General features: G+C 37.8%; 1 protein-coding gene across 1 annotated transcript in view; it reads left to right on the forward strand.

The window, feature by feature from the left end:
- STARD9 (StAR related lipid transfer domain containing 9) overlaps positions 1-27,116 on the forward strand; it is a 101,200-nt gene that overhangs the window by 42,875 nt on the left and 31,209 nt on the right. The window contains exons 9-22 of the mRNA XM_074909161.1: positions 3,381-3,450; positions 6,581-6,653; positions 7,552-7,619; positions 8,565-8,662; positions 8,881-9,081; positions 9,456-9,553; positions 11,742-11,819; positions 12,634-12,708; positions 13,414-13,593; positions 17,407-17,458; positions 18,312-18,449; positions 19,343-19,425; positions 20,435-20,538; positions 22,800-22,847. Of these exons, the coding sequence (XP_074765262.1) occupies positions 3,381-3,450; positions 6,581-6,653; positions 7,552-7,619; positions 8,565-8,662; positions 8,881-9,081; positions 9,456-9,553; positions 11,742-11,819; positions 12,634-12,708; positions 13,414-13,593; positions 17,407-17,458; positions 18,312-18,449; positions 19,343-19,425; positions 20,435-20,538; positions 22,800-22,847 (1,366 nt within the window). The remainder of the gene's footprint in view (positions 1-3,380; positions 3,451-6,580; positions 6,654-7,551; positions 7,620-8,564; positions 8,663-8,880; positions 9,082-9,455; positions 9,554-11,741; positions 11,820-12,633; positions 12,709-13,413; positions 13,594-17,406; positions 17,459-18,311; positions 18,450-19,342; positions 19,426-20,434; positions 20,539-22,799; positions 22,848-27,116) is intronic.

Raw genomic sequence — 27,116 nt, forward strand, 5'->3', positions numbered from 1 at the left:
ATAAGGGTTTTATACTTAGATACAACTAAAAACTTTTAAGTGGAACAATTTTATGCTAGAGTTTTGAATATCACATAAAAGTTCCCAATTGATTAGATTTTGTAAAATAAGAGGAAAGGATGATGGAAAAAGATTAACCTAAATAATATTTGCCAGCTTTGGCCACATCTGTAAATCCAGTATGAATACTTTATTTTAGAAGATTCTCTCCCACTGTATCTTATGACAGCCTCCAGAAATAATTTTGTTAATGCCTGTAAAAAAAAAAAAAAAAAAAAAAAATGATAAATGTGATTTGCATTTTTAGAAAAACTCATCAAATACATGCAAAATGAAGTAATTTCTCTACTGAAGGCATCATGGAGTGTAATTAGATGCTCTTGTGAGAGCATGTGAACAGAAGTGATTTCAGGCTGATGAGTCAGTGGCTTAGGGCAACAGATGACATTGTTTTTTATATGCGTATATAAGTATATATTAATAAATAAATATGCTTATGTACAGTTCACACAATTAGGGACTTCAATTTGCTTTACTTGAGACAGCCCTGGTGTCTTTTGGGGAGAGAGACTAATAAAAAAGGTGCGATTACATAGCTCCTTTTGGAACTGCACTTGTTAGCTCACGTCAAAAGTTAGGAGCGGTGAGAAAGTCCAGTGGTCTTTTGAATGCAGGTGAGGAGTACAGTTTGATTTTAATAACATCAAATTCAAGAAAATGAAGTGGTTCGTAACACTTGTACAAAATTTCTCAACTGCAATAATATATTGCTGCAATCAACCGTTGCTGATCTCTAACGAGAGCCTTCTACGTGCTGAAGTAGTTTTCGGCAGTTTTATTTGTCGTCTCTCTGTGCAGGACTATTGTTTCCAATAGCTAGATGGCTGAGATCAGAAATATCAGCAAGCTTACTAGAAGGGGATCTTATTTTGTATTCCCTTTCCAGGCAGTTTGCTTTATGCAAGAAATAAAAATTATTAACGTTAGCAAAGCTCAGAAATTTTCCGTTATTTCCTATAGATCCAGTATGTTAAGGACTAGCATCTGTATTTGCATCATATATCTTGAAAGCTATCAGCAATTTTAAGATTTACTGACTTAGATCAGGAGCTCCCCAGTGTACCATTAGTTTGTCAGTTGTGTGGTTGGTGTCAATGATATCAGAGTACAGTTAGCACTGGATAAAAAACAGACAGAAAGGAAAATCAGAAAAATTAACCCCTTTAAGGATGCTTAGACGCTCTGGGCAATGCATTTTCCATTTGCAAGTCCAGTCAGGAAGTCCCAGCTCCAACTACTAAGTATTTTGAATAGTTTCCAGCCCATCATTTTTCCATGTAAAGACTGTGAGATTGTAGCCTTTAAAATGCTGAAGTGTTTCAGTGCTTTGGGTTGGAATCATTTCAAACTTCTCCCTCACAGATGGTTGCACTGTTAAGGAATCGGCCTCTTAAATCAGGAAATGATGCAATCTATTTTGTTACTCCGAGACAGATTTCTGGGGGAGATCCTTTCTTACTCCAAGGCAGATTTCTAGACGAGCAAGTGGTTTTGATTTTTCTATGGGACTTGAAAATGACTTTTTTTTTTCTAACAGCCAACAGAACACTTTGTCATTGCTTTTCAAACGACATTTACAATATTTCATTTAGCTTATTGAAAAACTAAATGTTTTGAGCTCTGTGCTAGATTCACTTATGGAAATGTAGGTAGGTAAGAATTTCTTCCATGCCTTCATTTTATAACTGGATTTTTATTCACTTAAATAAGACCCTGAAGCAGGGTCTGGGAAAACAATATGTGATAGTTTCCATATTTGGAGCTTTGAAGATCCCAGTGCTGTTGGAAAAATAATGGACCTCTTCCTCAAGTGGAAAATGTGATAACTTCTGGAATTAATGTATTGTAAAGGGACACTAGAGAGCAGAAGAAATGCTTTTGTTTGAAAATCATCATATACATTGTGTGTGTGCAAGAGCGCATGCATGCACGCACAGTACAGTTTGGAGTTGTGGGGTTTTTTTAAAGTGTGCATGATCCAAAAATCTTTTTTTTCTTCTTTATGTGTATCAGTTGTTAAAGGACTGAAATAAATTCCCATCTTTGCTTTCGATTTTGCTTTCATCTAAAGTTAAGAAAGCTGTTACCATGTAAGGATAGACTCCAACAATGTCAAAAGTACTTACTTCAGTCTTGTTGAATTTTATATTGAATTTGACTTACATTCTAGCAGCAGATAAATTATCTGGTCCAAATAAATCATATTTTTCAGTACTCTGTCTTCATCCACACTTTTGTGGCCTGCAATAAAACAAACCAGACCTAAATCAGTGCAGGGGTAAGGAAATACCCCTGGATTCCAGCTGTCAGAGGAAACATTCTGCAAAGGAGTGTTTTACTAGGTACTGTGGGATGAAGACTTGCTTCACAACTCTGGTGTGTTTTTAGGAGTCAGTGCAGCACAAATGATAACTGATGGTCATCACCGTAAAATACAAACGAGGCATATTAAACTGGGTTTATGTGAAATACAAGCCTGTTGAGGTTAACTTTGTGTGTCTGCTGGAATTTGCACTTTGCAAGGGGCTGGCAGTGCCGCTGCAGCACAGCAGCACACTGCCCTCCGCCGGGGCCGGCTGACTCACAGCCACCGCTCTGACAGCAGGCTCTGCAATGCAGGATTTCTTTTGTTTGTTTTCATAGGGTTTTTTCCCCCTTAAAAAGAAAATAAAATTGAAAATAAATAAATTAATTAATTTAAAAAAAAAAAAAAAAAAAAAAAAAACAAAAACACCAAAACACAAAACCAAAACACCAAAAAAACAGAAAACTGAAAACAGAAGTTAGGAAAAGGCCAGATGTTTCATGTCATTATTTGGGCACCCTCTGGGGAGAAAAGAGCGTGAAGGTGAAGACTCCTTCGTGTTGCAGGCTGAAGCCTAGTTAAGTAAATGGTAACTATTCACAGGGGTTGGTTCCTAATTTTGTTTGTTGCCCGAGCAAAGCCATCATCCAGAGGCAATGAATGACAAAAACTTCTTTACAGGATCTGCGCCCAATTAGCAGTGAAACAGCTGAAAATTTCTTATGGAGTTTCAGTTATACTGGTTTTTTATATAACATTGTTCTGCAGACAAGTTGGAAAAAGGTCTGTACTTTAAAGGTACAAGGCATTTTTTACTTCTGATGTCACTGCATCTGAAGGATGGACTGAAATGTTTTAATTTTTTTAAACTAAAATAGGGGTTTTTAAAAATAAAATAGTTACTCTAGTGAGAGACTACTTGTAGAACAGACTGGCATCCCAGCAGAACATCCTTGTACTTCTGATGTTGAGTAAACTAAGAAAAATATGCATTTAATCTTTTTATCTTTGGCAGGATTGACTCAACATTTAGTTACAGACTACAAGCAAGTTGTAGAACTTCTAGAAGAAGGAATAGCTAAAAGGTATTTTATAAAGCAAAAACTAGCTCCATCTTTATTTAACACTTCTTTCACCGTGTGTTGGTTTCGTTGATGTTTATTTTACTGACAGTATTGCCAATGCTTTGTCATGCCAGGATGATAGATTTGCCGATCCTGCATGACATACACATAAGATGTTATGTCTCTTCATATTATCCACAATAAGAACTACAAGCACTCATAAAGTTGTTTCTTCAAAACTGATCCCATCCTGAGTTATCCACAAAATTCAGCTATCTGTCTGGGATAAAAAATGCTGTAATTAAACTTCCATTTTTCTCCTTCACTTGCTCATGACGCTTGAGACTGTATAGCTTTCAACTCACTTTTTAGTGTAACAGTGATTTAAAACTGATGAAAAGATAGTGGGTTTTACTTAATTTCTAAAAATATTTGTTTTATAATTATGTTTTAATTTTTATAAGTATTTTTTAAAGTTCTTGTTCCAAATCATGCCATATTGGCAAGAGGACTGTGGGAATTGTCACACCAATGAAGCCAATGATTTTGGCTTTCATTAGTCAAGATACTTTTTTACTTTTTTGACAGAGAGCCTTGGATATCAATACAACTGCCATTACAGTGATGGAAAAGAGTTTTGTTTGAAAGCATGCTCCAAATACAAATCACAGTTGCAAAATTGATATTAAGTCTTATCATAAGAGAGGTGGAGATTTTAGGATATCAGTGATGCTGGGAAGTAAATGAAAACTAAGCTGAGTTACCACAGAAACATAAAATAAACAGCAGGATTAAGTTTTGCTGCTTCTGCTTGTAACGATTAAGAGATGCAATTCTATGGTAAGAAGAGACTTTTTCAGAACAACAAAATTTCAGTCTGCCTGGTAATGTAACCCTACCCTACAGTTGTCTCATTGATAAGGAAATAGAAGATGCAGAGAAAACAAAATCAGAGGTTCAATATTTATCTGCGTAAGTTTGTGTGATGCCGAAGTTGTCACTTGCATGAAACCTAGCAACTTCTTTTTCTGAGTAACTTTTCAAAAACTTACTTGGCATATACATGAAACTCCTCTTTACCTTTTTTTTTTTGTGTGTGTGTGAAATATTCTGCAGAGTATTTATTAGCACATTATAACTGCAAACAAACTAATTTAAAACATCTGCAGTCTGAGAAATGATGCTAAATGAACATCAGCAAGGTCTTAGGGGTAAAGAGGGTGAGGAACAGGTTGCAATTGTCCCACATGGCTGGAGGCAGGAGTGGAGCAGAATGGGACAAGATGGCTCCAGGTCTGACTATATGGGAAAGATAGGAGGGGAAACTCCCCTTGAACAGGAAAGATAGGAGGGGAAACTCCCCTTAAATATGGGTGGTGCCTTTCATGGGGCAGAGGGCAGCTCCTGTGCTAACAAGCCACAGAGTTTACTGGAGGCATTTTTTTTAACCAGTTGGTTTTATCAGGCCGTCTCCAGCCGTGCTCTGGCTGCACCCATCCATCATAAAATTAAACAAGATTTTCAACACGCCATCATTATCTTTGTTGTAACTCTCAGTGCTCTTATATTTTTTTCTCTTGACACTTTGCAAGGCTCAGTCTCAAATGCTTAAGAATAACATTTTTAAAATGCAGGAAATACAAATTTCCAAAAGCCTAGCCCTGGTGCTGTGTAAAGCAAAACAACCAATGAATCTAGATAATACTATTAGAACAGTTTAAAACGTATACCACATACCGTGATGAAATAGACTATATGAAAAACATAACACATATGTTCTTCTCTAAAAATGCTGACATGGTTGTGAGTAGTCGAGTTGTGAATGTGCCCTCCAGTTACCCTGTGTATTGTTGGGGGTGAGAAGCGAGTACTGACGCTGCCTCCTCCAAACTGCAGTCCCTTCCTGTTTCTCTTTTGCTTCATAGACATCAGTGCTGTTCCTTTACATTCTCTGTCCACTGTAGAGCTGTTTTCTGTCTTCTGTCCTTTACTTAATTGTTTGTCTTCCTCCCCCAGCATCTGGAGACTAGTTCATGTTCTCCTGCTTCCTCAGCTTAGGCTCGCTTACAGCCGTGGTGCACTAGGCTGCCTGCAGCGGCTGGCAGCGCCTGCTCACAGGGCTGTGGAGGTGTAGGAAGCAGAGAGCAATGGGGAGGGGGTCCTGGCTTTGGCCTTCTGCAGCAGGCGCTCAGCGGCGCGCACACGGCTACAGCTCTCTGCTCTCTAGTGCAACTGGTCTCTGCCGTTGCCTGCTGACAGCTGGGCTCGTAACAAAAAATTGGTTCCACATTCTTTGTCAGTGCTACCAAAATTGCCTGCTGTTTTTCAGAATAATCTTGGCAAAACTGATGCTGAATATTCAAGGCAAGCTACAAGAGGGACAAAAAAGACCTGAGACCTGGCTTCTACCCTTGGCAAAATCTCGCTTTCTTTGGGTTTGTCTAATCAAAACAGCAACAAAGAAAGTAGAGTTTCCAAAAGTCTGTATTACAGAGATAGTGGGAGAGTGCTGCTGCTGCTCCTCTTCCTCCTGTGCCTGGTACCTGCTAGCCAGAGTGTAGTGGTCGGAGGGCTAGAGCCAGATGACTGGTCTGTCTGTGTGGTAAAGCCAAGCCAGTGCTACATGAGTGAATTACAGGTATTCACGTGTAAACTGATTAATCTCTTTGGACTCCTCTAATGGGGTAAAACCACTGTATCAGCCCTGTGACAGAAGGGAGCCTCAAAAGTGGTGTATGAAGCTTTTTGGACCCTTTGAAGTGCCAAAAAATAAAAACGGGGTGGATATGGAGAACATGTACTGAGCCAGTACATTCAGTGGCGTTGGGGTGAGCTGTACGATGCTGTCGCTGGCTCTACTTCTCTGCTGTGTTCTACCCTTACACAACACCTTACACCTGTGCTTGTCAGGCTTTAAGATATTTCTTCAGAGTGCTGCTGGTAGATAAAAGCACCTCTAACCAGACTTTGATTTCCACTCTCCCAGGTCCTCTGCCACACACTCTGTGATCAGATCCAAGAATACAGTCTACCATATTCTTCAAGTTTCACATTCCTTCATCTTCATTTATCTGCTGTATTTGTTATTTTTGTATTCCATGAACACAGGGAAATAAGACTCTGTAATTGAATGGTTTGTTCTTCTTTTTAGAATCACAGCAGCTACACACATTCACAATGCCAGCAGCAGATCCCATGCTATCTTCACCATCCACTACACTCAGGTTAGCTAAAAATAATCCAACTTCTTTTTTTCTTCACTCTCAAAAAGCATTGCTCAATGTGTTGTGCATTTTTTACTTGTCACTGTTTTGTGCTGTTTGTAATAATCTCAGTGGAAGCTGTTACTTACTTCCTTTGGATCACACGGCAGATATGTCACACTTCCTTCACCTCCTGATGTGTTGAGTGTTTACTGAAGTATTCTTGTTCCTTTATGCAAGCTTAGAGTCAGATGTGATGCCAAAGAGTCACTGTAAAAAGAGATGTTTACAGTTTTAATCAGCCCTTTGAAATGCGGTATCGTGAATGATGCTGTGAAAAATGTGTGAATATGTTTGAAGTTATATTTTGTCACACTTGCTTAGAATCCTTAATTAGCATTAGTTTAACACTTACCAAAATTTTGTATCTGTCCAGCTTTTCAGATGTGCTCATCTCTTTAGCATTTGGCATCCAGTACTCTCCCAGAGACAATGCACCCTTTCTCCAGAGGAATTATATCCTTCCCTGGCAGGGAAGTCATTCAGTGATCCAATAGACCTTTTCTATCTCACACTTCTAACATCCTGTAATCACAGAACATTTTGGGATATTTTTCAGTAGTTTCACGAAAGACCTTTGGAATACATTAGTGGAAAATAGCTCTGCAAGGTCTACAAGAAAGGCTTTCACAGTCTCTAGGCAGTAAAGTTTTTTTCAAGAGGAAATTGGCATAAGAGGGCAGTTTCTCTGTCCAGTGAGAAAGCTGTTGAGTTAATGGATTGAACATAGTCAGTGGGTCAAGGTCACAAAGAAAGGCAGTGAGACAGTCATATGTACAACTCCGTTTCAAACAAAAGAGCATATCTATTTTCATTAATTAAGAGAAATAATCTTCCTTATTTATATTTTTCTCTTCAGGCTATATTGGAGAACAATCTCCCCTCTGAAATTGCAAGCAAGATCAACTTAGTGGACCTTGCAGGCAGGTAATAATATATTGAGGGTCAAAAAGGTGATTTTGCCAGAAGATGCTGATAGTGCTGCCTTAAAAGATGAAATATAATATTTTAAAACTTCATTAAATTCACGGTAAGCCTGACTTCTGTATACAGTAACAAGGAATATTGAGCTAATAATATCGCTGTCATCTGTTCTTCTGTATTGGGTGTTGGATTTCATTGTCCTGGGTCCTCAGATCCAGTACCGTGCCACTGCATACATTCAAGGTAATTCCATACAACCCTGTATTCTTCAGTGGCTTTTGTAGCTATTGGTGGACTTACCAAACCTGACCTTGAAAAGAGAGAGGAAAAAAAGGAATGTATTCCTCGTGGCTGCCTAGCATGGGTGGGAAAAAATAGTCATATCTCACTGCTGATGATGTTCATGTTCCGAAAGTTCCTAATTCTCTGATCTTAGCTATGCATTTCAGTGCGGAACATGTGGTTTTGCTGGATATGACAGAGAACAGAAAGATGGAAGTTGAGCTGAAGAGTTATAGAACAGTTGGAGACAGGACATTTTTCTTTCTCAATGTAAATTGCCAGGAATGTCTGAGCAGAGAAAGTAATTTTGAGAGGATATAGACTTCTGCATTGAACCAGTCTACCCTTGCAGAGTGGTGAAATGTATGTTGGGGTTTTTTAAATTCAGAACCACTGTGACTGGGTTGCCCAGTTCAGGCTTGAATTTATGTTTTGACGGGTCTTTAACAGTAGTTTGCACCAATGACCTTTGCTCATGGTTGTTTGGACTTTCTGAACCAGATAGCAATGTAAAGTATTCAAAGCATATGGTTTTTTCATTGCAAAGCTTGCAATTTCTGTTTTCTTTTACGTCAAAAATACATAATGTTTTCATATTGATTGTATGTTAATAATTAAGCATTTTTGTTTGGTTTGCATTGTCTTTTCCATGTTTTTGTGCTACAGTGAAAGAGCTGATCCCAGTTACTGTAGAGATCGCATCACCGAAGGTGCCAATATTAACAAGTCATTAGTTACACTTGGAATTGTCATCTCCACTTTAGGTAAGCACAGTAGTTCTTTATATTTGAAGGGTAGTGATAAAAGCATAGGACTTGCTCACCATGTGCTGTATCTTAATGCTTATCTATATTTACAACAAAAAGCTGGACAGAACAGCTGTGTGGTGTCTTCATAAACTGTAATGACATCTAAGAAAATTAAATAGCCATGACAGAAAAAGACAATCCCTTTCCTGAGCTCTGTGGCATTTCTCCTCCAGCACAAAATTCGCAGATGTTCAGCAGCTGCCAGAGCATAAACACCATAACAAGCGAAGGGGAGAACAGTCATGCGGACAGCCCTTCCACGGGCAGCGTCAGCGGGACCAGGCGGCCAGCTTACATCCCATACCGGGACTCCATCCTCACATGGCTTCTGAAGGACAGTCTGGGGGGCAACTCCAAGACCATTATGATTGCCAGTGAGTTTGGTTTCTATTCATTGTTAACATTTTGCACTACATTACCCTCTTAAAATACATCTCTACTGCAGTGAGAAGACGGCTATATCACTTAGAATTTGTGCTTCGTAGGATACTCAAGGAAATGAAAAGGCATGCTGATTGTGCATGAAGCTTAAGAGTCTTTCCAAGGACATAGCTTTTTGATATAAAGTGATTTATTCAGTTATAATCTTGAAGACATTCTCTGTGAGCTTGATGAAATACTTCTAAGGATATTTTTGGTGTTGTTTTTTAAAGAAACAAGACTAAAAATGTCCACCTTTTTGAAAAAGTGACGGGTTGAACTGATTGCTTTTTAAAATGGTGTTTTTCTATTTGTTTTCTGTCTGTAGCTATCTCTCCTGCCAGCTCCAGCTACAATGAGACCATGAGTACTTTGAGATACGCTTCAAATGCCAAAAATATTATTAACAAGCCCAGAGTGAATGAGGTGAGGCCTTGAGTTCTGATTTTCGTTCTTGTTCCATTTTGTTGTGTGCGTTATTTAAGGTTTAGTCAGTATATCTGCTCTTGGAATGAAATTCATACACCTTTTTCCCATGTTAATGACAGCTAAATAGGAGCCTGGATATTACAGAAATAATTTCCTTGATCCCCTGCAGGTTCAACCATTTAGAATTTCACACCTGTTTTGCATTCTTCATCTCTGTTCATTGAGTTTCACTCCTTCTCTTTGAATTGTTGTGACACGTATGTTTACCCTGTATGTTTATCCTAAATATTGGCAGGATTACAGATCTGTTAGGATTATTTGTTACTACTTAACCTGTTACTGTAAGTGCATAACCCTTGCAACTATTCCTTTTGGCATATTATAATAAATGAACTCTGTTAAGGCTGCAAAGTCAAGAATTCAAGAGTTAATATGCCAGGCCTAAGGTAGCCTATGTAGTTTCAATTTGTCTTCTCAGTACACAAAATGATGAAGCCTTTAAATACATTTTAACAATTTTTGCCACAGAACCCCAGCTTCATCCATCCATTGCACGGAACAGTCCTGTTCCAGGGATGAACTCTGACTGTATGGCAGATTAATCTGTTCGATTCATGGGAGTCCTTCACAGGGTGCACAGGCTGTTAAGGGGAGTCTGATGCTGCCTTGGAGGACTGGATTCTATCCCTGCCCCTGCTATACAGCATTCTTGTTCAATGATAGTTCAGATGCTTAAAGTAAACTTTCAGTGTGTGATTGTTCCTCATTTTCCACCCTTACCTGCAGACCACATTTGTCAAATGGGAGAAACATAAACTCTCCCAATCAAAGCTGTGATGTTAAAACAGATTGATTAGCAGTTGTAGGGTTTTAGACACTATATTGATTGAGAACCAGCATAAAAAAAATCCCCAGGGAAATGCATAATTCTATCTGTCTTCACAGCAAAATTCAAATAGCACATAATAATCAAGATCTATGATCACACATGCTAGAAATATTAAAACACCTGAATTGCTGCTCTTTAACTGAGCATTCTTCACCTGGCGTTCTTCACGAGGCTGCCGGCTTATAGTAATCACAAAGCTTAAGGACTAAATCACAATGTATCCATTTAAGGGGACTGAATTTAATTTCAAAAAAAGTCTTGATCCCAGCATTTTCTAATCTTTGAGCCATCGGCTTTACAACTTTAGTAGTGTTCTTTTGTGATTTGGCTTAGCTTTAGATAAAATCAAAATTTTATCTGTAGATAAAAGGATAGAATCTTAGAAATGTACCTCTGTTTACCTTCCTAATGATACTCTGTTAAATCTTGGGCAGAAGGAAACCCTTCTAATTTCTCCAATTTAATGTGCATCCATATTACCAGTGCCTATAACTAGTTCTTAGACATCACTAGTGGCAGCAGTAGTATGTTTGGTTTTGGCAGCAGCAGTTCTCAACTCTGTGACAGGCCACAGGAAAGTACAGACAGTCCTCCTGGGTTAGCCTGCCAGTTAACCCAGCCACAGCTTCTCACCTCCCAACTTGGGTGCCCATCCCTCTCTTGCACAACCCATGCCAGACCCTTAACTCCATCCCTTCAGCGAGCTTCCCCTTGCTGTAAATTGACCTGAGCCAAAGTGTCACTGGCAGTCCAGAGAAAGTTGACTCTTGACTCAAGAGTTTCCCTGAACTGACAGCAAAAAGCTGGTTTCCAGAAACTACCTGTGCAGAGATGCTTCTCTGAAAGTGAGGTAAATGCTGCCACACAAGCAGGCATGAAATGCTTTGTATATCAGCTGCAAGGGCTTTTAATACCATGGTTTGTGACATTCTGATTTAGTCTCCTCTGTATGACAGAAATAACAGCATTTTTCTGACATGTTGGGACTATTTTGGAGGTAAATCCATAAAAGTACCGATGTATCCAGCAATTGCCATGATGGGAACAATTACTATAGTAGGTCTGTGTTCAGAAAAGAGATGGAACAAAGTTCATGGGAAAAGACAACCTATCAAAGATGGGAACCACCTGCCCCTAGGCAGTTCATCCCAGGGGCCTGGCGGAGCAGAGCAAGGAGCACTGCTGTGAGTGTGCCTGTGCTCTCCTCCTGGATCTTGGAACAGCTCTGCATTGATTTCTTTAGCTAGAATTTTTTTTAAGAATGATTTTTCCAACATCTGTGTGTCAATGTTTCAGGATGCAAATGTGAAACTGATCAGAGAACTGCGAGAAGAAATTGATAGGTTGAAAACTATGCTGATGAGCTTTGAACTGGTACGTAGTAACACTTCCCAACTGGAGCTCTAATGCTGCTTTAGGTAGCTACAGTGGCTTACTTTTGTTCTATCTGTTTGTTTCCATGTTTATTGTAACTGGGGGGAAATTAAACTGTTGTACAAGTTCCACAATGATTGTAAGGCTAACTTAATTTCTGTTCTCCCTCCTTTTTCTGGCATTATATTGATGATCCTGAAGTATAAGCAGTGATGTAATGATTAGAAGGGATTTTCTTGCCAGACTTTCATGGAGCTGGATGGTTTTGTTGTCCAGAAATAGCGTGAAATGGAAATATTTTATTTGTAAGGATCTGGAAGCACCAAGACAGTACAAAATATTAAAACATTGATGTAATTTCCCTGCCAGACTTGTTACAGTCCTATTTCCCTAAAAAGTGAGCTAGCAGACCTCAACAGCATTTTAGAGGTTTTACCCAGCCTGCACATTCTGTCCCCCAAAAGGAGTTGTGAGCCCTCACAATACAGCTGACAGTTTCTCCTTTGTAATAATAAGTGTCTTGGTTTTCCATGCCATGAAGAGCATGTTTTGCTGGGAGAGACTGGAACTAAAGTCCAGGATTTATTTACACAGAAGTATCTCTCTGTTAATGCTCTTTCACCAGGTCTTCACAAAAATTTACATGCAATAGCTAGAGAGGTGTAGGCTAGATACTAGAAGGCAGCATCAAACATCTGTGTATTTTGTCTTTCCTGAGTTCATCTCCTTGAAATCCAGGAGAGTGAAAGGACATGCCTGCCAGTTGTGAATAAGGAAACTAACATGTAGATCTCGGTGGCTGTTGTTTGTACAGAGGAATTCCAGTCCTTCTTGGAGCGATGACAGGGATGGAAATCTGACGGAGCTGGTTCTTCAGAATGAAATGAAGGTGTGTATGATCTATTTGATGCTGTAACTCTCTCCTGTTTCACTGGGTGGGGGAAGGTAGCATTGCCATTGTTTTGAAACCACAGTGAAAATGTTTTTGTCCTAATCATTTCCTGTTTGCTCTGAATATGCAGGAAACTGCCATCCTTAGTGCATGTTGGGTGCTCTCTGTGATGGAAGTCTGATGTCCTTAATGGGATACTGTCCATTGTGTATCACTGTCTGCACAATCTACTCCTTATTTGAAGGCTGTCTTAGTATCATCACAGTAATTCATTATACAGAGCCTCTCTTTTCTAAGATTAAACTCCTCCAGTTTGTTTGAAAGAAATTATTGTTCAGTCATGAAATTACTAGGAAGATTTGCTCACTGGTGACCTGTAAAGGTATTGGAGATCTGAATTTTAAGTTTTGCTTGAAGACAGGCAGAATAACTAATTAGTGTGATCATGTATCTTTCTGACATTTTGGGAATGAGTCTTCAGTAGGTTAAACCTGATTCACTAGGTGGCAGTACAGGTTTTATCCGGATTTTTGTTGCCTCAGAAATGTATTGCAATTAGAAATACACCTGCACTGCAACTGGTAAAGAATTTTGCTTCCAGTAACTGGAAAAAAAAAAATTCTGTTCTTCCTGAAGAAACTTGTGTATGAGAAAAATTAACCTGCTTAGTAAGTGAAACAGTTTCCTCTCCTATTCTTTAAGATTGAGCAATTGACCAAAGACTGGACAAGTAAGTGGATAGACAGGAAAGCCATCATGGAGGAATACAGTGTGGACATCAACAAAGAAAAAGCTGGAGTAACAATAGATTCTAATTTACCTCATCTAATGGCCATGGATGATGATATCCTCAGCACAGGAGTGGTGCTGTATCATCTCAGGGTAAGATTATCATAAATTTGTCTTATTTTTCCCTTGAATTCGAAAACACTTGTTTTCTTTGGAAATGGGGAGTGGTTAAGGTGGCATTACAACAACAGCTATCAAAAAGTAAAGGCCACAGCTCGCAAGAGACACATAACAGGGGAAAAAAAGCAGAAAAGGGTACATGAAAAATGGAGGAAGTTGGCCTCTTATGAATGCATGTGCAAACTATTTGATAATGTATCATAAGCAAAGTACAATATTCAAATTAGGCATTAGTAGTTTGTCCACAAAGCTTGAGGTGTGTGTACATGTCTCTGTGTGCAAACATAAAGGATGGTGCTTATAAATATATCAGAGCTACTGGTCCAGATTTTACTAGGTACTTGCATGCTTGAGGCTGGAATACTCATGTATGTGTAGATCAAAGTAACCTTTAACAGGCACAAGCTCACTCTGACAATGACTTCTATATATTGCTCTTTTAACTCTCCCAGGCCTGTCAGGTAGATTCGAATGCTAATTACTTGTGATCCCACTTGAGTGGCTGTTTTCCAGGATCAGGTAGAAATCCAGGCCTCAGGTAGTGTTTTGTTGTGTAGCCGCTCATTGAAGGCAAGGTTTTCATCAAGGAACTTCCATATCTTTGTATGTATGTTACTCCACATTGCAGTTTATGATGTGCATGGCTAGGTCAAATAGTCTTAGGGGATTTTTTTTTTTTTTAATAAGTCAGTGCTAAGCTGGACTTTAACTTTTCAACGTTTAAATTAATAGAAATTACTGAATTATTGATGGTGTTTAATGTAAAAGGAATAACGGATGGGTACCCCTACAGAGATGCACTCATTAGCAAAAAATGTATTAAACATGGTTTCAAATCACATATCTGTCTATTACTAAAGTATCTTAATCCAAATCTAAGTTTTGTGTGACTTGATGTAGGTTAGGGACATGGGATTTTTTTTTTTCCTGTTAAAAAGCCGCAACAAATATTTGAAACAGAAATCATGCTGTTCTTAATAAGGTTTCTCTTTCAACATGATAAATTTTTCTCATGCCAGCACGAAGAAATTGTACCAGGTAATAATTAGGGACCAAGTCATAATGTCCAGTGCCGATCAACATGTAACTTGAACTACTCAATCCTAACATTAACATTAAATGTTAATTAAAAGTAATTGCTACTACTTAAATGTTTTTCCATTATGTGTCATGATATTTTCATGTACTAATTTTGACAACACCTAAAGTAATTTAAAGATATTGATTGTAATGGAGGAACCAAGTTTGAAGGGTCACCTTCTGAAGTCATTAGTGTGTCTCTGTCACACTAACACCTTTGTCCCCTCTTTCTTTGCTCCTAGATGCTGCCTTTTCTTTTCTTTGTGCTTTGAATCTTTTAGACTCTGATGTCTATTACCTTCACCTGAACAGCAAGAAGGTAAAAACATTAGTGGTTGTTCCTGAAATACCAGGGCTTCAACACATAACAGCACTTTACATTGTACTTCTAGAGGGAGGTCATGGCCACAGTTTTCAGACCATTGTGTTATTCTTTTAGTCTCTCGATACTCTGTAGTATTAATTGCACTAATCAACGCTGTGCATATGCTGAAGAACCTTTCTTTCTTAGGTTCTGTTCGTTTTTCTGGCTTTCATTAACAAAAATGTATGTTTTCCTTATAATTTAACTGACCTTTTTGCATAGCTTAAAAATATGGGGGTTGTTTATATTGTTTTAGGAAAAGATGTACTTCACAAATTTTTTGAAAGTTGGAGTACTCCCAAAACTGAAAGGGGAAAGCAATCTCACTCTTTATGGTGCTATAATGCACCTTGGGAATTCTGCCCTTAGTCAGGAAACACTGCCAGAAGAGGGCAATAATTTATAAGCACTTCAACAGATATGAAGATGTACCTGAATATGTTAAGGTGAAGTTGTGCAATTATTTCCTCTGAATCATCTTTCTTTCACTTTTTCAGGTAGAATTCTCAATATTAAATTAAGAAAGAATATCAATAATTAAATTATTAGCTCAGTAATAGCATTTGAAAAAAGGAAATCAACATAGGCCTGGGTTATGGCTATTTTTGTTTTGTTTTGTTCTTTAGGTGGAGTTAGTTTGCTTGTATTGTATCTGTACCTTTGCTCTCAGCTGCAATTTTTAGTTGTACTTACCCAGAATCATTCCACTAACCTGGATACTGTTGTGAACTTCATGAGCCAGTACTGCTGTAATGTACTTTTCTGGATTAAATTGTATTACCAGAGAGTTATTTCAGCATGTTGGGGAAAAGTTTCTTTTGGAATTAAAGTAACTGTTTCTTTCCTTATTCAAGAAGGTAATCAATAAAGAGGTCTTTTAGGAGTTGGTTTACTTCTCTTTGTATAAAATACATGTTGCTAACTCACTTGATTGTGTGAGGTGAGTTAAAGGCCAAATGGATCCTAAGTTTTCTACAAGCTGTGGCCAAGCCAGATGGATATTTTGTGATTGAGTCCACTGAATGTAAAGCTGACATGTAGCTTGATAATTACTCCGAAGCAAGGGCACTGGACACAATCCAGCTTTCAGCCTCTCCAGCCAGGGAGTCTCAGCAGAGTTTGTAGCAGAGGACTCTGTTAGTAGGTTCAGCTAGCTGAGGTCTGTGAGGAACTGAGTGATAATCACCCTTTCCCTTCAGTGCACAAAACCACTGTGATTTACCCATAATTATGCATAACTGCATCGTCTTACAGTAATGCACAGCTTCCCTTGTCCCAGTCTTCAGGCTTCCAATTACTACTTCTTGCTTCATCTTTAAACCTAGCTTATAATATGCTTGGAGCAGAAAGCATATTCAGTTTATTCTAATTAGAATACAGAAATGAAGTAGTTTAATGACCATAATTAATATGACCAAAAGAGTAGGCATTGGAGTCTTTTTAGAGCACATTCACTGATCAATTTACAATAATCAAGTATAGTGTCTGTTCAGAGCTGGGAAATGATCTTGCTTTGTTTTCCTAAGGAAAAAGAACTGATAATGGAACATACTAGACAGTTGGTAAAGTCATTGCTTTTTTGGGTAGTTTTTTTCTCATAGTATGGATTAAATGACTCTGTTTTATTGATATTTGCACTGTACCATAAGAACACTGTTTCACTTCCATCACTGGCCCATAATATGGTTTGAGTCTTCTTGTTCTGGAGACTTTTGTTCCAAGGCAGATCTTTTCTTTGAAGTTATTGATTCTTCAGGTTTGGGAACTTGCCCATATACCATAATCGCCAAGAAGACTTTTAATAGATGTTATTTAAGTTCCAGAAAAAAGTTCTCCTTTAGTGGTTAGTTTGAAGGATTCATAATCTGTGACAAAGTTCCCTTACAAAATAGGAATTCAGTTACTTTTATATCTGAAAAGCCTAGTTAACTGAATAATCATTTTGCAGCTTCTTTCTTCTTGCATGGATATATATAAAAATAATTATTTCTGCAAACAACAAGTCTCACTGTAAACTATCCATGCATGAGAACATGTGTTCATATTCAAAATATTTGTCTCAAGCACCGTCCAAAAATCATCCACTGAGGGTTACTTCATCTACTGAAGTCATAATAGGAGAAGCTGACATAGCTGCAGAATAAGAAATAATTGTGTTGCTATGGGAGACAGTGATCTGAAGTATTATGAAGTAGTAGATATAGTTTGCTCGAAACAATTCAGTCATTCAGAGGTGACTTTTTTGAGATATTTGCTAAGATGCTGTACCAAAGCTTTTTAAATTATTATATATAATCCACTTTCAGTAGCTGACTTTTAAATTAGTTCTTTTCTTGTTCTAGGAAGGAACAACCAAAATTGGGAGAAATGATTCAGACCAAGAGCAAGACATTGGTAAGAGAATGATACTATAAATTATTTTATGATATGGTCTGCTCATACAAAGAAGTCTATATTTGTCATGTGTAATAGCTAAGTAATGTTTCTGTTTGTCAGCTCTCTTTACAGAAGAAGGTAAGTAGGAGAGAATAATTGTTTAATTGGATAAACTCTTTCAGTTATCTTTTGGTTTTGTTTATGAAGTCAAAAATGGTCTTGACCTAAATGAGATCTCTTTAGAATTTTCTTCCCACTTGTGATGTGCTACCACTAGAGTTTAAAAATATCTTCATCCATCATCCAGATCTAGGTACATTCCTAAACTAGTGGCACAAATTGGTCATGAGACATTGAAAATTATTTCAACTCTACTGGGCAGAGTATCTTAGATATAAAATCCAAATTATTCAGAATACTTTTTATTTAATTTCATTTCTGCTCTTAATTTTAACAGTCAATATCAAGAGATGCAAATTATAATAGAGAGTTGAAACTGTATGCTGAAATTGGAAACTCTGTGGAATATCAGCTTTGGTTAAGTTTGATTATTTTCTGCCAATAGTGTAGTAATGTATAAACAATAAATGCCATAATAGCAATAAGAAAATTCAGCACAATAGACGAATTTGCACATCAGCTCACAAATCATAAAGTAGTGTATAGTTTTCCAGAACCAGAAATACCATCGGGTACTTGGCTAGCAATCAAAGACAACGATTTTATCTCCTTGTTCTGCACATGACCTCGTTCTCTGAGGTACGAAGTATGCCGTCATGGTATCAAACAGCATGTGGTACTTCATTCTGAGGAAAATAGTGCAATCCCAATCCCTTAAACAGGTGAGATAAACCAAATCTATATATCATAGTTTTGCAGGGACGGTGGATTGAAAGGGATCATTGTATGATAGACAACAACTGTGGGATTGTGACACTGCGACCAGTTCAGGGCGCACACTGCACGGTGAATGGATGTGAAGTCACTGGATCATGTCGTCTGTCACAAGGTGAGGCTTGCTTTTTCTGTGAATGCTGCGTTGTAATAAACTTACCTCTGGAGTTTAGAGACAAGGATTTATGGAACTCATGCATATCTAAGAAATACATCTCTGTCTCCTCCTGCTCTAGCATGGCCAGAGCTTCCAGACTGGGACAAATAAATTAAGTACCCCACAGAAAGTAAAATGAAGACATAGGTGACAGTATTAAGACCCTTTTTGGCAGTAGTAGTCTATAGGCTTCTGAAAAAGGGAAGACCTGTGGTCAGAAGCACTTTTATGGGAAGTAGTGGAGACTTACTCTAAGCCAGCTAACCACTGGTAGGGTTTTTTGGCAATTATGTAATATGATTGAAATGACTTTCAACTTTTCACAGTGTATTAAGGAGGAGGGTACTAGCCAGTGAGTCATAGGCTGTGGTGATTGATCTCAGATGAAAGGGATCAGGCTCCTGTATTTTCAAGTTGTTTAAAATAAAAATGCAAATCCAGTTTCTGGGAACTTGTAGTGATCTGGATTCTTTAAAATATAGTGTAAAAATGAGTTCAGAGCAGTGGGTTGGTTGTGGTTTTTTATGAAGTCATGGTGGTCTTTAATATGAGCAGGGAATTTGCTGTTATGATGCGTTTGCAGAGAACTCCAAGATTATTTTGCTTGGATCCTGTCATTACAGAATGATAACTCTGCTGTTCCATAGTGGTAGATTTTAAAAATAGTTCTCTGCTGTGTGACAGTCGGAAAGCTGTTGGTCAGAATGGGGAGGGGGTATTTAACATATTATTCTGTAGTAGTTTGTATATGCTGTAGTCTGTATACTGGAGTTAAGAAAATTCTAACATTCTAGGGAACGACTGTTTGATGAATTATCTCTGTAGTCTTGTAATAAATTTTTTTTTCACAGGGGCCCTTGTTGTCCTCGGCAAGTCTCATAAGTTTAGATTCAATCACCCAGCAGAAGCTGCTGTCTTAAGACAAAGAAGATCAGTAAGTTCTAACACTGTATTCTCTCCTAATTCTTCATTGATTTTCCTAATTATTTTCCCTCTTAAAAGCAAGCCTGATATAGATAATATTTCTTCTCATCATCATATTCCCTTGCTTCATTTCCTCCATCTAATGGTTTGTAATGACACTAAACCTTTTGTGGGAGGACACTAGCACTTCTTTCAGATGTGCTTAGCAAAAGATGATGCAGATCCCTTGAATAATTTAGTGTTTCCTATTTCTAGTCATGACTAGAGTAGCATTGAGGCAGTCAGAATGCTGCAATGAAAAGACCAGTTAAGAATCTTTCTGAAAACATTTGATAATTTTCTGAATTAATTTTTCTCCGTCATTTCACCATCCTAAATGAGGTATATTAGAAGAAATGGAAAATTTATGGGATTAAGTGCTCAAGTATTGTTGACTCGGAAAACACTTAATTGTTATGTGCATCAGAAACAGATAAAGCATTTCTTGATACATTAATCTCAGAAACTAACTACTGCAAGACGTTATTTGGTCAGTTGGTCCAATAATGTTTTAAAAAAATTAGATAATTCTTAAAATGCCTGGCATATATAACTAAAAAACCTACCTTAAAGAATGTACATTTTCTGGTTTAGGACATAACAACATTGCCAACTGATACTGGCAAGAATCTACATTTTTAATGGATTTTCATATAGTAATACTTTCGACTCAACTGTCCTTTTGTACTCAGTTCTGTAGTTAAGGGGCTTCCATTTGTTTTCATTCTTAATGTCTTGATTAATGAAACGTGCAGTACATTAAAGCAGAGCTACAAGAAGAGCATTTAGTAACAAATACTTAGCAATTTTGCAAAGTGTCGAAGACTAAGCAGAAGCATAAGTGAGATTATAAATTCACAGGGGAGGTATTATGCAGCATTGCATGCAGTAGTTAGCAACAGTGGTATTAATGGTAACTTGGAACTTCCTGGGTTGCTGTGATATTTTTTCTTTCTGTTCTCATGCCGTGTGTTTTGTAGATTAATGAAACCCCACCCATTCTGAGCCGTAGAGCTTTGGACTGGCTCAACTTGGATGGAAGTTGCACTAATTCTCCTCCCTATGTCCTTTCTTCTCTTGACAAGTAAGTTGGGTTTTTTCTTTTTTAAAAAAAAAGCAAAACCAAAAAAACCCCACAAACAACAAAGCAAACATGTCTCGTGGGATGGCGTCTGAAATCAGGATTTGTTTCAGTTAAAGCTGAGTTGTGTAAAGAATAGGTCCCATCATGTTCTCAAGTGATCAGATAAAAGTGCCCAAGAAAATGCATTGGCCAACTGACTAATATACAGTGCTATGATATTCAAGCAACAAACCTGAGAAATTATTTATTGATGCGCAATCAAGAAAATGCCTTGGATGAGACTGTCAGATGTCAGACAGCCTTAATTCAGTTCACTTGCACATTTGCATTATAGCTGTTTTGATTTACAAGCTAATCTATAATTCTTACAATATTCTTACTTCAGTGCACAGAATATTGCAGATATGATTTAGCCAAGGTGATTATTACCAATTCAGTTTCCCTGCTAACTTGGTGGAAATCAGAAGCTTTGTTTGTTCATAAATTCCCTTTAGTTCAAGTCCTCATTGAGCCTTTCATCTCAGGAAGCCATTGTGATTCCTTAATTTTTTTAAAACCAAGCAGTAAATAAGGCATAGCCAGTTTCCAAAATGTTGAAGAGCTGCTCATACTCAGGGTCTAGGGTATGCTTTTCATGGCAGAGCCTTTCTCAAAAGGAAAGGATTAGTGTGATAAAGGCAGTGATTAATATGTATGAGGAGAATGAATTGAGGTACCTCCTGTGTTTCTGTCCATAACATTAAAACCAGAATATTACAGAATAAAATCAAATGTAATTGAGTTCTCTGTATTTTTTTAATTCCTCTCAGCCTGGCACATTCAGTTGACCTGTTAAAGGCAAGAAACAGCCATCTTCTCATTCATATCTGTTGATAGTTCTGCTTCTTGCTTAGAGTGGTCGGTGTGGTAACATACGGGGAATTTTATCTCTTTCTAGAGGAAGTATCTTGTCTTTATGAGCATAAAATGTTATCTCTGTTTTGAACGTCTCTTCGTACTTCTGATCAAGTGGCTTGCTTTTCACCTTGGACAGGGTGTTTCTTTGTGTTCTCTTTAACGTAACTAATCTTTGCATTTGCTTTTCATTTGGTGCAGTGATACCTTTCTATACAAAATGGTATTTAATTTTGTTTCTTTATTGGGGTACATTTTACACATCACTGCCGTTACTTTCCTTATAAAAATTACAAAGAATTTAAAAATAAGGGTTTGTCTATTGACCTTCAAAAGTTGCTTTTTACATGGGTACAAACATCAGACATGGGGCTTTTGTCACAGAAATTTATTGATGGTCCTAGAAAAAAACTGCAGAAATCCCAAAGCATCGTGAACAGTTTAGAACAGAACTGCGCCTGGTTTTCCCCTTTTTAACCCAACAAAACTGAAGAACGTTTCAGACTGATTTTTATCAGACTACGTTCAGATAGCAGGTTGGTTTGTGTCGATCAGGTTTTTTTTTAATCACTTGGACAGGACTATGCATATTACATCGTTTAACATCACCCTTGTACTTAGCTAGAGTGTTTCAAATGGTTACTTCAGTGAAAATTAAAAGCGTTATGGTATTGCATTTGCTTGATTTTTCTGAATGTCCATCTCTTACAGGAATAAGATGTGATATAAACTATATCTAATATTGGTTGTCTTTCACCTTATATAGTCCAGTGGTCTGTCTTTCCTCTTGAATAGTTTTTTTGGCAAAGGTAAATTGAATTGATCCACTTAGCCTTCCCTTACAGTAACCAGCAAGCCTGTGCTTCTGTCCAGACAAGTAGTTTTGCTTATGGAGGGGGTTATGATTGAGACATCTAGGAAAACATCTGCAATATGAGAATAAAATGAGATATATGTGGTCTCTCAGACGTCCAGCTTTCATGAAGAAAAATCAGTGTCAATTACTAAAAGGTGTTTCTGAGGTACTTTGCAAGCAGTAATACAGGACTAAGTGGACTACAGGGAGTGCTTATTTGCTCACCAGTAAAAAGTCCACCTAGTACAGGGTCTTGTCTCTGTCAGAAAGAGATGCTTAGAGGAAAATATAAGAACAGAGCAAGCTCTGTGTGAGTGTGTGTGTCTGTGTCTACCTCTCCCTCCCCTCTTGCACTTGATAGTTCTTGATGCTCTCCCAGCTGCTAGAAAGTTGCATTTTAGAGTCTTCCTCTACTGAAAATTACAATATCTCTGTGTATAATAGACTTTAGTGAAGCTTTCTTCCCTTCTTTTTGAACATTTTTATGATTTCCTGTTTTTATTTTTTACAGTCAGAAATGTAGAAACTGTAAAGAAAACAAATGTTCTCCTGAACTAAGGTAAGAAAATGTGTCTAAATCATGCTGAATTTTTTGGCCCGCCAGATTTGTCACTTTTCTGTGTACACTGATTTCCTCCAGAAGAGCTGCAAACTAGGTTTCAAGCTTTAATTTGATTTTTATCATGGTGAAACAAAAATCTCTACATGCAGCTGAGTTACAGGCAAGTGTCTGAAACTATGTTCTTTTTTCATACTCGATCTTGTGGGAATGATTTGCACCTTTGTTGCATGTGTAACCTGTCTTTTAAAGCCATGATTAGAGTGGTATTTATGCTGAAGCTGCCACCAATTTACAATATATAAGAACCATAAAATATATTAAATTTGATATCAGTAGTAGGTACTTGAAAATTGAAAATATTGTAGTTGGTATATTAAATGTTCCTTGGACAAACTGGATTCTCTTCAGGCAAGAAGAAAATGGCTGTATGGAAGAGTCCAACAAAGAAGCCCCTAGCATAGAACATGGTTCATTCATGCAAAGAAGCACAGCAGCTGCACATAAAAATAATTCAGAAATTGTTGGGCTTCCATGGGTTTAAGTACTCTTTAATCAGGAACTGATGGTACTTTGCTTTTTTTTTTTTTGTATTTTTTAAATTCAGAATATTATGGTAATGAATACTTACAGTCTTATCTCCCATGCTGTCAGTATGATGATATTGTTCTCATCTGCTTTTCATGAGTTGAATTACTAGTTCAACCTCTAATTGTATGTTAAAATATTTTGAGAAATGAGAGAGAAAACAAATCTCTACCTTTGCACCCAAATATTAAAACTTTAAGCATGAAACTTTCCTTGAAAAGGGGTGTGATTCGTTATACTCACACTTGGATGCTTGCTCATACGCCCTTCTCAGAAGAGCCCCAGCACTTCAAACTTCTGATATTTATTGTCCGCCAGCAAACACACAAAAGGCATGTGACTGGCATCACTGTACATAAGTAGATAATGAAGTTCTTGCTTCTGTAATTGCCTTAATACTATACTGCATATAAATATAAACCCTGATTTTTGTTCTCTTGCTGGTTTAAAAAAACCCCCAACAAACAGGACTTGTTTCATTAAGAGTCCAGTGGTATAGCAGTACACTGAATTAATTTCAGCTGATTGGAACATGTTTAAGCTCTTTCCTGAAAAATACCAACATTGTTAAACCGGGGGGGGGAAAAAAAAAAAAAAGTAATCTTACAGGAATGTGTGAAATTCTACTAAAGCAGAAGGGAAACAGTGCCCACAGAAATGGCATCTGATGCTGGAGAACACAACATAATTATGTTGTTACTATTCTAATGGTGGTATAATTAACAGGTCCAACTAATATTTGTAAAAATAATACTGAGTTCTTACTTTCATTTGAGAATTTTGAAGTGCTCTGCAAATACAAGTTAAAGAAATCTTTTGCATCTTTTAAAAAGATCCATCACATGTTTCATTTCAGAGAAACGTACTGTGTCAGTTACAGCAACTCTACAATTTACAGCAGAATCGCATATAGTGGGTTAGCAGAACTGACTGATTCTATATATAACTGAAATTGTAAGAGGAAAACCTCTGATAGATTGTAGTTCCAGCTCAACTAGAATTTAGCAAGGCAGCGGTGACCTTTACTGGAGTATGTGACTGTCTTGTGCCTGTGACTCCTTGCCAAAAAGAGGTCTGTTTTAGAAGTGTATTTATCGGGTTGCCTTAAATAAGTCATCGTCTGACTTGTTTTGGGGGCTTAGGCAAAGAAAAAAAAAAAAAAAAAAGAAATTTTGCATTAAAAGGCTAAAAGAAACCCAACCTGACAACAACAACAACAAAAAATGCACAGGTGTGCTTTTTCTGTCAGCAAACCAGCTAACTGGAAATCCAAATGATGTTTCACCTGATAGTAATTTCCATGAAAGGGATTACTCTGTGTACATTTCTGAAGGTCCCTTATTTCTAAAGGTTCCTGACTGCTGGCTGTTTTGACAGATTTCTGGTTCCTACCTCCTGCCCACCACACCCCAGTGTTTGCTCTGAATTGTGTGAGTGACATTGCTTCAGGAGGACGGAGGAGGTGATAATACAAGGTCTTCATATCTCCTTCATTGCTCTTCCCTTTGCTTTAGGGTGGAGAAGGGAGATGTTTGAGCCTCTGTGCTAGGCAGAAGCAGATGCAGGATGCTGTGGAGCTGCGTGGTGTCTGCTGCTCTGTGATGCTCTGAGGCCCTGCGGAAAGGCCCCCGGATTGGACACGGGTGGAGAGGGAGGATGGAGTGGGGGTGGATGTATATCAGTGGATAGGCTTGTAACCCTGGCTTGGGATTGCTCTCAGTGCTGGGATTTGCAAGGGTGCAAAATGCCTTGCCAACATCTTTTTTTTCTGCTTTATTATTAACTCTTCTTCCCCTGGAAAAAATCGTTTGTGAAAGAAAAATGGGACTTGAACACTAGACAGACAGAAGGATGGGGATGCTAACTTGACTGATGTTTTCTCTGGGAAAACTGGCAAATTGCAGCTTTTAGCAACAGGGGTTATTTTCACTTGAGTTTCTCTATTTGAGCCTTGAGATTTTGTTGCAGAAGGCATTCAGCCTCACCACGGAGCTATTGCTGCCATAGTTACTGAAAACTGCATTATGCTGTAGCAGCCGCCAGCCTCTGCATCAGCAGTAGAAGTGTTTGGGGAAGAGGGGAGGAGAATTGCACAATAGGATCCCAGAGAGCTGACGACAAAACAGGCTGGAAAAAAATGTGGATTTACAGATGGTTCATTTAGCATGCATCATGCAAACTTTGTGGAGAGAAAAAATGAGATGGAAAAACAATCCGGCAGCATTGGTATAATATGACAATTTTCTCAGTAATTTGTGATTAGTTTAAGGTTGGTGTCTTTCTGTTGTAATTTTACTTGTTGTTTTTAAAGGTTTACTTTGCAGGAGGGGTAACTGTTGACACTTCTTGCTGCATTTGGTACACCTAGAAATTTGCATGCTTTTAGGAAATTCTGTTCAGGGTTGGTTTTTCTATATGCTGTATGCCTGTCCCATGAAACCAAGATTTTATGTATGTCTTGATACCTACAGAAATGAAGCTGTTTGTCTTACGTTCGTCCTGAGGTTATATTGTTTCCTGCCAGAACTATACTGAGTGTAGATTATTTATGTGGGAAGGCAGGAATGCAGGCAATAGCAGAAATTGGTCTGTGCTTAATTCTTGTATTTCATAGTATTCCTATATTTCAAGTCTAAATTTAACAGTACATCTGATTTTAAGATGTTTTAGTTTAAAAAAAAGAATTATCTCATTTACCTATTACAGAATATGACTAAATTCTTATGTTAAATGTAATGATATTTGCTTTTAGTTTAATCATTCAAACATGTATAACACAAACTGATTTTTAAATTGTCTATTAGCTGATTTAGCTATGAAGTGTGTGTGTGTGTATCTGTTATTCTTGGGGGGGGGGAGGGGGCATTTTCACCTCATTTTTTATTTTAGTTTGTCATGCTATTTCCACAAACCAGCAAGAGTGTGTTGACGTGACATAGCATGTTCAAAGATAGAAAGGGAGTGTTCTTCTTACCTCATGTTCTTGGTTTCAGCAGTTTCTGTGAAAGACAGATCTGTACCCCAAACCAGGCAGTCATTTAGGGCTCTCAGTCAGTAGTCTCACAGCCAGAGGAAAAACGTTTTCTGTCATACCTGTATTATGTAAGTGTCTCTGCAGGAATGTTCGTTATCTCTTTATTCCACTTGAGAAAACCATCTTTAAGAAGCAACTTCATAAAAAGGTGTTTAATGTTCAGTCTCCATATTCAGACCTGTCTTTACTTCCCTGCCTGTTTTTTGTTTTGTATTATTAAAAATATGAAGCAAAGATGCGCAGAAATAGCAGCAGATTCGTATATATACCTTCAACAACAGTATTTAATTACAGAAACTTTAGCCTTAGAGAAAGAGAATTGTACCAGCTAGCTACATTACCAGAACAAAAGCAGTAACAGCACAGCAACCATTGCAGCATTGCGATTCTTTTCCCCAGGCTTTAAGTGAAGTATGGGTATGTCTCTGTACTCTGCCTTTTTGGGGTGTAGCCATAGTATGGAACTGTGATTAATAACATCAGTTTGGCCTGCATCGTGTTCTGCTCTGTGTGCAAATACACATGCCTGTTGGAAAGGATCTTACAGTTTAGTGTTAGTTCAGCAAAAAGCCATTACCACACACATAAGGGAATACGCTAGTGCTGCTGAGAACAGCAAACACCACTCTTCCATGTGCATTGTTTGC

Source organism: Athene noctua, chromosome 6, assembly GCF_965140245.1.
Source record: "Athene noctua chromosome 6, bAthNoc1.hap1.1, whole genome shotgun sequence".
NCBI classification, from domain to species: domain Eukaryota; kingdom Metazoa; phylum Chordata; class Aves; order Strigiformes; family Strigidae; genus Athene; species Athene noctua.